This window comes from Euleptes europaea, chromosome 14 (assembly GCF_029931775.1).
Source record: "Euleptes europaea isolate rEulEur1 chromosome 14, rEulEur1.hap1, whole genome shotgun sequence".
Classification (NCBI taxonomy): domain Eukaryota; kingdom Metazoa; phylum Chordata; class Lepidosauria; order Squamata; family Sphaerodactylidae; genus Euleptes; species Euleptes europaea.
Genome location: NC_079325.1, coordinates 51,931,269 through 51,941,866, shown reverse-complemented (window position 1 = coordinate 51,941,866; position 10,598 = coordinate 51,931,269). Strand labels below are relative to the sequence as shown.

The window sequence follows — 10,598 nt, the reverse complement described above, 5'->3', positions numbered from 1 at the left end:
ATTCAGGACATAGAGAAGATCCCAGGGTGCTTTAAAAAAACATGACCTCAACTGAAATATGGCAATCTGTGTGTGTGTGTGTAGTGGTTGTTGTGAATTTCCTGCATTGTGCAGGGGGTTGGACTAGATGACCCTGGTGACCCTTCCAACCCTATGATTCTATGTGTGAAGTGCCATCAAGTCGCAGCTGACTTATGGCGACCCCTTACGGGGTTCTCAATGCAAGAGACTAACAGAGGTGGTTTGCCATTGCCTGCCTCTGCATAGCAACCCTGTTATTCCTTGGTGGTCTCCCATCCAAGTACTAACCAGGGCTGACCCTGCTTAGCTTCCAAGATCTGACGAGACTGGGCTATATCAGGCTGCCTTCCCTCCCATTGGCAATCTGTTTGGATTATGCAAATTCAAATCGTCAGCACAGTTTGCATTCTGCATAATTTAACCACGGGGAAGGTCCAGAAATTCTGCTAGGCACTGAAACACCAACCCTTCTAGCTATATAGATTAAAATGTTGCCCCGAGTCTCCAGAGCCCTCAATGGAATGGCCCAGACCAGCCCGATCTCTTCAGATCTCGGAAGCTAAGCTAGGTCGGACCTGGTCAGGACCTGGATGGGAGACCAACAAGGAATACCAGGGTCATGACGTGGAGGCAGGCAATAACAAATTACCTCTGAATGGCTCTTGTCTTGTAAACTTCACAGGGGTCGCCATAAATTGGCTGCGACTTGGCGGCACTTTCCACCCCCACCAAAAGTCTCCAGAAGCTGAATTTTGCACCTAGCCTTACCTTCTGGCCTGTGGAACTGCAGCACATACAGTACCGTGATCAAGGGTCCGCTACACTAAACGAAGGCACGTCTTGAGGTGACCGCAAGCCATTACCTACATGACCCACAGATCTGAGGAAAGGAAGAGTCCCACCTAACAAGAGGACTCAAAACTGAGCAGGGTGATGGACATTTGTGAGCTACAAGGCAGAAAGGGACAAAATTATGTATTTCATTTTAAAATCCTCGCCGACATTTTAATTGCCTCTTAGAAACTGTGGCTAAAGGCCACAGCCTAACGGTTTTGAAAATGCAAGTACACACACAAAACCCTGCCGTTGACACAAAACAAAAGTCTATTACAAGAAAAAGACAACGTCAAGACGAGAACAGGTTTGAGAGAACTCGGTTTGTTCCAAAAAACAAGGGAGTCACTAGGACGGTCTGGAGCCTCCATAAAAGCGGCCTAAAGCTACTGCTTGATCAACTCTGTCCCTGCGGTCTGCACAGCAAGAGTCCATTTCCTCTGCCCATGCTCAGTGATCCAGAGGATGTGTATTAGCGTGACGGCCACTGCAGCTGCCTTTGGCCACTTCTGCAAGAACCAGCTTTGGAATCGAACGTCCTCAGCCGTCTGGTTGATCCAAGGCAACGGGCAGGCTGAGAAGTAGCAGAGCGGCATGTGGAAGGAAGCAGATGCCGGCTGCCAAGGATGATGCGCCCTTACAAAGAAACATGAGAAAGGGCGAGACCTAAAAGGGACACGACGACATCCTGGAATGTCAGATGCCACTAGCTCCACACAGGCCGCTTACGCTTGGGACAAACCCTGAGGCAGCATGCATCGAGATCGATCGTAGGCAGAGCCTGTAAAGAAGTGAAGCGGATCAGCATGCATCAGATTGGGTCTGGAGACCGAGTGGGCTCGCCAGCATGCCGCCGAAATGAAGGGAAGCCAAAGCCCTCCCCAGCAAGAGGCCCATAATGTCAGCTCTGGGGGGAATTACACGTAGTCCAGAATCTCTGTTTCCATTTCATTTTCACTCCCATCAGAGGGCTTGAATTCATCCTCCTCCTCTTCCTCCTCCTCCTCTTCCTCCCCAGACTCAAAGGTTAGCTGCTCTTTGCCCTCTTCTGCATTCGACGCGCTTGTGAACAGGGCTGAAACAAATCAGGGAAAGGGATTGAACACCGGGCAGGGGAGGTCTCCTACGCATGCAGGGCAAATGCTACTGGGACCTGAGATCTTATCGTGCCAGTCACTCGTTTGTTAAGAGACCCAAAAACGGCAACCTGTTAGAAATGAGCAAGGCTGAAAGCTTTCAAGATGCTGAGGAAGCTGCAACCAACAACCTCACAAACGTTTCTAGCAGGTTTCTCCAACTGAGGAGTCCCCAACCTTTTTGAGCCTTTAGGCACCTTTGGAATGCTAATACAGCATAGTCGACATAGCCACAAAATGGCTGCTGCAGGAGAGGGAGCCAGCCACAAAATATAGGTCTGCACCATGACTGGTATCCATTTTGACTAGTAGCCATGGATAGCCCTCTCCTCCATGAGCATGTCCAAGGGTGGTATGACCGCAGCCGTTTTATTCTCTATTCCCTGTCTAATTATGGCCAGAACGGAATTTGCCTTTTTGTACAGCAGCCGCACTAATCATAGTAGTGACATATCCATCGGGGTTGCAGTTGTTGTAAGCGTTACTGAGAACGTTTTGGACACTCGGAAGAGCTATGCCAAGTCTCAAAAACTTCTAGCCAGGAAAGCAAAGTTAGTGCCCACAGCACTCCACACCAGTCTGCCGGTTTCCCCCCCTACTCTGGCGCCTAAAAACATGGACCGTTACAGCCAGAGATTGCATATGTCTATTAAGCAGCTGCAGGAAGAAGGTGTCTTAAGGCAGTTAGAAAGGAGCAGTCCCTGCTCACAGTTCTAAAGCAGTGGTTCCCAAAGTGGGCAGTACCACCCTCTGGAGGGCGGTGGGATTACCTAGAGGGGCACTAAGAGGCACGGGAACAGCAGGGGGGCACTAGAGGCGGGCCCCTTCAACTGTGTTGTTCACTAATTTATAATAGATCAAGCTATGGCACCATGCTGGCAAATTTGGTGGAAACTATCCAATTTTTTTTCAGACTTTGAAGAGCTAGTACCACTGGATCAAGTTCATCAGTTCTGTTGAATAAATTTCAACTAAAAAGTTTTAATTTGATTTTGAATAGATGTGCAATTAATTGTTACTGTTTTGAAATTTTATTGTTCTTATCTTCTTTAGTGCATCATGCAACCCCCTATTTTGAATAATGCTTTTTATAGGATAGGGTAGGGGGCGCTGGGGTTGAGTTTGTGGAACCAAGGGGGCAGTGGCCTGAAAAGTTTGGGAACCACTGGTCTAAAGAGATGCAGGAAGGAGGACAGAGAAGAGGACCCAATCCTCTGAGAAAGATCACAGCAAGAAGAGTAATCTTGCCAGAACCTCATGAAGAAGTCACTGGACAGAACGAAGCCTCCGTCACATGGCGAGTATTCCAGTGATTGAGATAAAGAAAAGGAAGGCAAGTGTCAGAGGTAGAAGTAGGGAGCTGAAGAAGAAAAGATCAGAAGTGCAAAGCTGGGAGGGGGAGGGGGAAGGATGCCTTACCAGGCCTTTTGGAGCGGATGATCTGCTTGATCATGAGAGACATGGTGTCCCTGAGGTCATCGCTGGTCTTAGGAAGGCACCATCCGTCCCGCTCGGTGCACACTGACTCCATGCCGTCGTTCCTGTGGATGATCTTCTGCAAGCTGAACAGAGACCAACCTCAGGATCACCCCCATCCGGGCAAAGAGGAGGGGAGGGGCTGTGCCTCAGTGGTAGAACATCTGCTTGGCATGCAGAAGGTCCCAGGTTCAATCCCCAGCATCTCCAGTTAAAGGAACCAGGCAAGTAATGTGATTTGAAAGACCTCTGCCTGAGACCCTGGAGAGCCGCTGCCAGTCTGAGTAGACAATACTGACTTGGATGGGCCGAGGGTCTGATTCTAAGGCAGCTTCATGTGAGAATGGAACTACTCAGGGCAGCTCTTCAAAAGGCTGGCCCTGCTCTCGGACTGAAGAAAGAGCTCTACGCTGAAAAAAGCGAAGACTCATCGTGCGCGGATATGCCGAGCCAGCCACGCAACCCGGCAACTCATTGGCTCCAGACTTTAAAATTCCCAGGCCTCCCTTGGACAGGATTTTCAGGGTTCAATAAGTAAATTGATCAAACAAAACCCAAGCAGTTCTTGGAAGAAATGTTACAGCCAACACTAAACAGAACCAGAGGCAAATCCATGTTTGCGACTATCAGTGGGAAGCGGTGGCCAAATCATTACTCCCTGATGCGTATGCTGGAATGACGCATGGATTGGAAAACACATGCCTGTTGCAGTAAAGCTTTCAGGTGTATACCTATATGTGTGAAGTGGCCCTCAGAGGTAACATGACATTGAGCGAGTGCAGATGAGAACGATGAGGATGAGCAGGGGCCTGGAGACCAAGCCCTACAAGGACAGGCTGAGGGAACTGGGAAAGTTCAGTCTGGAGAAGAGGAGGTTGAGGGGGGACTTGATTGCTCTCTAAGTTCTTGAAGGGCTGTCACTTAGAGGAGGGCAGGGAGCTGTTCCTGTTGGCAGCAGAGGATAGGACTCGCAATAAGGGAAAGAAGGGTAAGGTGGGGAGAACAGAGAATGTCAGCCTCTTTCCTCTCCCCCTTCCACTCTACCCCATCTCCCCCACACACACACACACCACAGTTCTCCTCCCCTCTCTTTGATTTGGCATTGGTAAAGAGTCCTGACCTGGATAGCCCAGGCTATCCTGACCCCATCAGACCTCAGAAGCTAAGCAGGGTCGACCCTGGCAAGTATGTGGGTGGGAGACCTCCAAGGAATACCAGCGGCGTGACGCGGAGGCAGGCAATGGCCAACCACCTCTGGACATCTTTTGCCTTCAAAACCCTACTGGGTCACCATAAGTCAGCTGTGACTTGACAGCGGGAAAAAAGCACACACATACGACACTGAAACTTAAGGTTTGCCAAAGTCTCTTAAGAGGGGCCAACCATTGCTGCTTGTGACAAACAAAGAGTTAATCCTTGAGAGTAGCTCAGAGAAAGGGAGTGGGCGGAGCTAAGGAGCTCACTCTCTCTGTTAGAACCTAACAACAAAAGAAAGGCCCTGCTGGATCAGACCCAGGCCCATCAAGTCCAGCAGTCTCTTCACACAGTGGCCAACCAGGCCTCTAGGAAGCCCACAAACAAGACGACTGCAGCAGCGTTATACTGCCTGTGTTCCATAGCTCCCGTTATATTAGGCATGCTCCTCTGATCCTGGAGAGAATAGGTCTGCATCATGACTAGTATCCATTTTTACTAGTAGCCATAAATAGCCCTCTTCTCCATGAACACGTCCACCCCCCTCTTAAAGCCTTCCAAGTTGGCTGCCATCACCACATCCTGGGGCAGGGAGTTCCACAATTTAACTGAAGAAAGGAAAGGATTCTGATTTTGGTAACCGGAGTGTTCAGTAGATGTTTGACTCTGGGAACCTGAGGGTTCAGGTTTGCCTAAGCTGGTGTGAAACAAATCCTGTGGAGTGACAGTCAGAGGTTGGGAGGGAAAGGGACCCTTTCTCAGGTCACTGGAAGGGAATAGCTTCTGGGAAGGAGTTATTCCAAATACAGGGTGTTTTTTAGGGATTACTGCCACAAAAGTGGGGTATATCTGTAGTGAGAACTGGAAGAGAGATTTGAGGAGAAATCTCCATACTTCTGTGTTTCTCCAACTTCCCTGACTGCTAGGCAGCAGAGTCTGAATAGAAACATCTATAAGAAGTTCTGGGAACTGAACTGAATTTGTGAACTTAAGTTCAGAATTGTAATTCTGTACCAACTAAGCCATCTAAGATCTATGCCTTCTCTGAAATGAAACTTATAAAATAGCTCTGGTTCTATGCTTTTCCTAACCACCGTTTCCCCTCCAAATCCATCCCTTGTACAGTGTTTAATAAATCTCTGTTATTGGTGTGTTAACTTGAAAAAGCCTCTGGTGTCTCATTTCTTCTGAGGTAAAATGAGTAAAAGGGACTAAGAAGGAGAAAATTAAAACTCCAAATAAACATTCTGGCAAACGATCAAGTCATCTCTCTCTCTCCCTCAGCAGGGGATGGGGAAAGGGGGATCGTGATACAGCTCAACCCCCCCTCCTCCCACTGCAGACCCCCATTATTCCCATTTCTGAGGTTCTAACGAAACCTCCCCCAAAAACAAAATTTCAGGGTGTGCATCAGTGGTCTGTATCAGCAACAGCACAAACCGTGCAACACAGACCGACCATACAGCAGATTCCAAGGGTCGGCGTACATACCATTCCACGTTCAAGTCACAGAGCTGATAGAACATCTGTCGATAGGGGGGCAGGGACCCTTCTCGGAAGATGTAGATCGAATCCTAAAATGGGGGGGAGGGGAGAGAAACAGTAACTGTGCTTTCAGATGGGTTGCCTGGTTAGTGCGTAGCAGCAAAATAAGACAGGTGTCCAGTGGCACCTTGAAGACTAACACAATTTATCCCAGCACAGGGGTTGATTCCCAGATTGTGTTTCATCCCAGTGGCTCAACTACTGGAGAAGACCTTGGCTCAGTGTGGTGGTGGTGGGGGCTGGTCCATCATTATATCTTTTCTATTCACCTTAGAGAGCCAGTGTGGTGTAGTGGTTAAGAGTGGTGGTTTGGAGAAGTGGACTCTGATCTGGAGAACCGGGTTTGATTCCCCACTCCTCCACATGAGCAGCGGAGGCTAATCTGGTGAACTGGGTTGGTCTCCCCACTCCTCCACATGAAGCCAGCTGGGTGACCTTGGGCTAGTCACAGTTCTCTCTGAGCTCTCTCAGCTCACCTACCTCACAGGGTGTCTGTTGTGGGGAGGGGAAGGGAAGGTGATTGTAAGCCAGTTCGATTCTTCCTTAAGTGGCAGAGGAAGTCGGCATATAAAAACCAACTTCTTCTTCTTTGGCAACCCATCCTTTCTGAAGAACCCAGGCTGGGAGAACTCCTTGTTCAACATAATCCCTCCCTTCCCAAACACCTTTGCCTCACGTCTTCGCACCCCTTTAGGTGTGCCTCACATCACTCACCCCCAGCTGGCTAGAGATCTATGTGATGTTTATTATGCTTCTACCCTGGCTTTCTATGAGCCCCGTGGCGCAGAGTGGTAAGCTGCAGTACTGAAGTCCAAGCTCTGCTCACGACCTGAGTTCAATCCTGACGGAAGTTGGTTTCAGGTAGCCAGCTCAAGGTTGACTCAGTCTTCTATCCTTCCGAGGTCGGTAAAATGAGTACCCAGCTTGCTGGGGGTAAAGGGAAGATGACTGGGGAAGGCACTGGCAAAGCACCCCGTAAACAGGGGACCTTTACCTTTTACCCTGGTTTTTCTGGGAATGGAATAGGGGTCACTGGGGGGTGAGGGTGGGGAGGTAGTTGTGAATTTCCTGCATTGTGCAGGGAGTTTGAATAGATGAGCCTTGTGGTCCCTTCCAACTCTATGATTCTTCCTCCTTTCCAAAAAATTCTGATCAGTTGGGGGAAGAGGCAGGATTGCAATGGTTTCCCCATCAGGTCGCTTATCTGTGCCATCAATCCACACCATGACTGCATGCAACACCCAGACCCTTACAGGTCTCATCACACCCAAAGGCAGCGCCTCTACATCAAGTAAGGTAAAGGTAGTCCCCCGTGCAAGCACCAGGTCATTATTGACAGATGGGGTGACATCACATCACGACGTTTACTAGGCAGACATGAGCCATCTCACCTAGAAAACAACTTAAAAGCCTCTACGAGCCAGAAAAGGACCATCAGCCATCCAGAGAAGCATCTTCTTCCTAAGACATAGGGACCAGGAAGTGTGAAGCACACAGTAAGCAAGACTCACCTTCAGTTTGTACTTGCTAAACGCTGGCTTTCTTGGGCTGGGGGTCCCAGACGTGCTCAGCCCTTGCTTCAGGTCCTGGATGCCGACCGTGTGACTTGCTGAAAAAGGAGAAGAGGCCCAAATTGCATCAGGGCATCAAGAACACATGATGCTGCCTTATACTGAATCAGACACTCGGTCCATCAAAGTCAGCATTGTCTACATAGACCAGCTGTGGCTCTCCAGAGTCTTTCACATCACCTACCTGCCTAGTCCCTTTAACTGGAGTTGCCAGGAATTGGACCTGGGACCTTCTGCATGCCGATCAGATGCTCTCCCACTGAGCCACAGCCCCTCCCCCACACAGTGCAATGCAATTTCTTCCCCTCTCTTTGAGTTTGTTTTTGGGAAGGAAAATCTTGTGTTGTTAAGTGTCCCCCAGCACAGACAGCTTGCTGAATGCAATAAGAACTGGTCAACAACAGTCAACTTGAGATGGAGTCAAAAGCAATTTTTCCCCCAAAAAGGACAATTTGCATACTCTTCTGGAGATGTACCGGTAAATGCTTCTGGAAATTTTAGTGAATTGGGGGGGGGAATGAAGTTTTATTTTCTGTTTGGGTGGGGGGATATTTTGGAGGAAAACAAACACTTTCTTATATCTAAACTAGTAGTACAACATAAATTTACTTTGCAACCACTCCCATAGCTATGAATTAAAAAGTATAAATGTCTTTACTTTCTACAAGCAGGAAGTCTGAATATACCCTTTAAGTCAGGTGTGTCGAACTCATTTGTTAGGAGGGCCGGATATGACATAAATGTCACTTGGTCGGGCCGGGCCATGTGTAAATAAATAAATAAATGCCATAAAATGTAATGCCAGATACTAGAGATACAAACTTTATAAAAGACACAGGCAAAGTCAATTAATAATATTGTTTTTTACTTAAAAAACAAACAAGCTTACAACAATAACATTCTTCCAGTTTTTTCTTTTACTTAACAGTCTTATTGTTATTGTTTTAAGTACCGTTATATTTTAAGTAAAAAAATAATATCATTAATTGCCTTTGCATGTCTTCTGTAAAGTTTGTATCTAGTCGCTGGCATTAATTTAAAAAAAAAAATTAAGCCAGGGGGGTGGCTGGCTGGCAAGTCTGCAGTGGGCTCGCCAGCCCATATCTGGACTGGGGGGAGGGATGCCTTGGCTGGTGAGCCTGCAGCAAACTCACCATCCCAGATCTGGACTGGGGGGGTGGCATGGCTCCTTTGGCTAGCAACCCTGCAGCAAACTCACCAGCCCAGACCTGGACTAGAGGAGGACTGGTAACCTTAACTAGTAAGCCAGCAGCCCTCTCCCAGTCCAGAAAGACAGGGGCCATTTATTCATGGTAATTAGCAGCGCGTTCTGCATATTTTTTTGAATTTTACATGCTTAACCGTCACTCCGGAAGTGACTGCGAAGCCTGCGTAGACCTGCTTCGCATTACTAAAGAGACTACTTAACACGATCTTTGGCGTTTGCCGCAAAGAATCCTCCTCAAGGAACCATGCAAAACAACAGTAGCATGTTAGCTATGCACATGTTAATGACTATGCAAACAGGAACAAAGCAGCAGGAGAGAGGTGGGGGTGGAATTTCTCCTTTTGTGTCAGGACCGTGAATAGGCATTTTTAAAGTCGCATTAAAAAAAGAGCTTTGAGAGAGTATCAAAATTGACCATGAATAAATGGCCAGAGAGAAAGAGAAATAAAGAAGGAGAAATAGACAGAAAGAGTGAAACAGGAGAGGAAGGGGGGAGGGTGGGGAGAGAGAGAGAGCGCCAGAGGGAGAGAAAGAAAGAAAGAAAGACTGTTCTGGCCCCAGGAAGCCCAGAAAGAGAGAGAGAGAACAAGGAAGAGAGGGAGAGCGAGAGCAAGGAAGGAAGACGATGGGGAAGGGACGGGGCAAGGCAACTGGATGCACTCGGGCCGGAGCGGCCCTGGAAACCCTAGAAAGGGTGGGGGGAGTGGGGGCTGGCTGCCTTGGCTCCGGGGGCCGGAGAAAAGCCCCCCGGGGGCCGGATCCGGCCCACGGGCCTGGGGTTTGACACCCCTGCTCTGTCTAAAGAGCAAATATAAATATACCCTCTAAGTGCAAATTGCCACACTCTTCTCCTACCCTAGCACTGGCATCTGACCTTTTGCCATCTGAGAGATTGGGAAAAATAAAAAAAATGGAAAATAGATAACAAAAAGTTTGTAGTAAAGAAAAAAATGTGGAAATCTCCACAGGAAAATGTGGAGATCTCCACAGGAAATCTCAGCATCACAACAGGGCTTCAAGTATATTTGTGGAAGAGCTTTGTAACACTGATCTAATCAATAGTGTATTATAATACATGCAGCACATTAACGGTAAACAACATTAGTCAGACAATAAATATATGCTTGAAAATTTTCTGGATATGTCTTCAGCATACACAGGAATTATCATTATCTGATGCTGCACATCATCTTATGTAATGTTCAGGCTACAGCTCTGAGCAAATAAAACGTTGCCTTAACATCCATTTCATTCATTCCAAAAGGGAAAATATTTCATAGGAGGTTTTTCACCCCAAATACTCCCCACCTTTTTCAATTTTTCCAACAGAAAAACTGAGGTGGGAGGAATCCTTCCCCCCGCCAAAAAAGCACATACACACTTTCCCAAAACATTTTCCATTCCACCCCCACCCCCAGGTCCTTATATCTCCATGCTCATTTAATTCAGAGACTGCAATGACGTAGCCCAGAGGTGTCAAACGTAAGACTTGCAGGCCGGATCCAGCCCCTTGCGTGCTCTGATCCAGCCCACGAGCCAGCTGAGGCAGCTGCCACCCCCCAACTCTCGATCTGGGCTGGTGAGGCATGGAAG

The 10,598-nt window shown here is 48.0% G+C and overlaps 1 protein-coding gene across 1 annotated transcript in view; it reads right to left on the bottom strand.

Moving 5' to 3' along the window:
* Window positions 1-1,771: 1,771 nt before the first annotated feature.
* GTF3C5 (general transcription factor IIIC subunit 5) overlaps window positions 1,772-10,598 on the bottom strand; it is a 29,512-nt gene continuing 20,685 nt past the window's right edge. The window contains exons 8-11 of the mRNA XM_056860515.1: window positions 7,718-7,815; window positions 6,153-6,235; window positions 3,411-3,553; window positions 1,772-1,930 (exon numbers count right to left, since the gene is read on the bottom strand). Coding sequence (XP_056716493.1) covers window positions 1,773-1,930; window positions 3,411-3,553; window positions 6,153-6,235; window positions 7,718-7,815 — 482 coding nt within the window. The 3' untranslated portion in view covers window position 1,772. The remainder of the gene's footprint in view (window positions 1,931-3,410; window positions 3,554-6,152; window positions 6,236-7,717; window positions 7,816-10,598) is intronic.